This window comes from Echinops telfairi, unplaced genomic scaffold, assembly GCF_000313985.2.
Source record: "Echinops telfairi isolate 266 unplaced genomic scaffold, ASM31398v2 ScPeMD7_7453;HRSCAF=8491, whole genome shotgun sequence".
In the NCBI taxonomy this organism is placed as follows: domain Eukaryota; kingdom Metazoa; phylum Chordata; class Mammalia; order Afrosoricida; family Tenrecidae; genus Echinops; species Echinops telfairi.
The window spans coordinates 1,743,920-1,746,240 of NW_022111353.1; the positions used below are offsets into that span (position 1 = coordinate 1,743,920).

The 2,321-nt window shown below is 41.1% G+C and overlaps 1 protein-coding gene across 1 annotated transcript in view; it reads left to right on the forward strand.

The window, feature by feature from the left end:
- LOC115872726 (olfactory receptor 11A1-like) overlaps window positions 1-2,321 on the forward strand; it is a 190,338-nt gene that overhangs the window by 75,503 nt on the left and 112,514 nt on the right. Inside the window, 1 exon segment of the mRNA XM_030887934.1 lies at window positions 12-130. Coding sequence (XP_030743794.1) covers window positions 12-130 — 119 coding nt within the window.

Consider the following 2,321-nt stretch of genomic DNA (forward strand, 5'->3'; position numbering starts at 1 on the left):
GGCACTGTCTGGGTCATTGGATTTTCCCATGCCCTGATGCACTCCATAATGATCTCTAACTTGAACTTCTGTGGTTCTAACCACATCCATCACTTCTTCTGTGACGTTAAGCCATTGTTAGAGTTGGCTTGTGGGAACACTGAGCTCAACCAGTGGCTGCTCAATACTGTCACGGGGAACCTTGCCATATGTCCATTCTTCCTCACACTTCTCTCCTATTCCTACATCATCACCTCTCTCCTCTTCAAGACCCGTTCTTGCAGCATGCTTCACAAAGCATTGTCCACCTGTGCTTCCCACTTCATGGTCGTTACTCTTTTCTATGTTCCTGCTCTAATCACGTATGCCCGTCCTTCCTCAGCCAGCTCCATGGAGCAGGAACGGGTCATTGCCATCATGTACACCGTGGTCACCCCTGTGCTAAACCCACTGATCTACACTTTGAGGAACAAGGACGTAAAGAGGGCCTTGATCAGGGCAGTCAGACAGAAACGATGACTGAAAGAATGGAGAGAATTTCTCAAGGCTAAATAACTAGTCAATAAGAAAGTTTAAATTTGAACTTATATCATGATTAAAATTCTTTAGCATATGTGTAAAAGTGGGTACAAAATGAAAGAAATGCAAATCATAAAGTTCAGTTGAATCGATAGTATTAAAGAAATTTGAACATGTTGGACACTAGCCATGGAACCTTCATGCATAATTGGTTTGAGGGATACCCTTCTATATAATTGATTGGTTATATATTCCACTGTGTCCTTGTATGAAATCAGGTATACAAATATGCCCTTTGTACCCATGTATGAAGCAAATAAATAATATTTATGTTTATTTATCTGTGTGATTCTCTAGGTTATCACATTTTAATGCCAACAATAAAATTATTATGCTTAAAAATTTTGAAGCTGTTCTTCATTCTAAGGTCATGATTACCTATGTGTTAAGCAAGTGTGAGCTCACATATGAATTAAGGAGGCTTCTTCAGAGGTATGATTTCTTGTTCATGGAAGCAAGTCTGCAATTAATAAAAATGAATTTTAATGACTAGTTTACAGATATAAAATAGCCAGTGGTTCATCTAAACAAGTCTGGCACTTCTATCAGAAAGACATTTTAAAAGTGAAGAAGTGTAAAGGCAGTGCTGAATATGAGTGAAGTGTGTACAAGTTGACCATGGTAAACGGTGGCACTAAAACATACACAAGAAAATGGGAAATGTTTTGGTAAATTCTATAATATATACAAATTTTCAATAACAACCATAAAATGTGTGTACCATTACATAGGTAAATACATGTACATGCATATAAAGGGAGCTATACAATAGACGTGTGTATAAACAGGTGTATAGATGTATTTGTAGACATGTTTTATGTGTAGGTGTCTGTGTTGCATATATATTTCTATGCAAGTATGTATCACTTAGTGTCCACAATAAGTTCTGTGACACAGGATGGTAATCAAGTTGGCTGCTATGTGAGCACCATACTATGTTCAGGCAGTCCCTGAACATAGCTAAACTACTATAACAAACACTAAACTTGCTGTCAGTGAGTCAATGCTGATTCATGGGAACACCCTCTGAATTTCCAAGAATGTAAATTTTTATGGAAGTAGAAAGCTTCGTCTTTCTCCCACCGAGCTATTGGTGGTTTCAAATTGCTGACCATAGGGATCACAGCCCAATGCCTAACCACTACACCAACCGGGTTCCCTAAATTACTATAAAGCCTACATATTAAAAGCTGTGAAACCCCACCAGACAAAGCCTAAAAGCTGTATCCACTGGAAACAGGAGGCCAGTCTTTCTAGGTCTGAAATTTGGCCAAGCAGGGACTGAGCCAATGCCTGTATTAGTACCTTGGACATATCCTGGTGAGGGTGTATGGTGATGCCCATTTGGGAGAGGGAGAGACACAGATGATAGATGGGTGTGCAGTGCCAGGAGCAGGAGGCTGGCGGTGGTGCTCTGGCTGCTAACAACTGGTTGGTGAAGCTGCTTCCTGATCACTTGCAGCTTCCTCTTTCCAGAGGCAGTATCCCAAATCTAGACAGAACCACCAGTTCTCAGTACCATGATAGAAGTGGAGGATATGTGGGAGGCACTGCCCTGAATTGGGAATGAAACCTGGTGCAGCTGTTGGGTATGTAAAAGTAGCCAGGAGGAGGGGACAGGGTGGTAAAAGAGGAGGTGCTGCGGGGATAGGAATGCACACTGGAGTCCCACGACTCCCTCACTCTGTGGATTTGGGATATTTAAGATCATCAGAGGTGATTCATAAGCCAAAGTACAACTGCCTTCCGCTTAAGGAAAACAT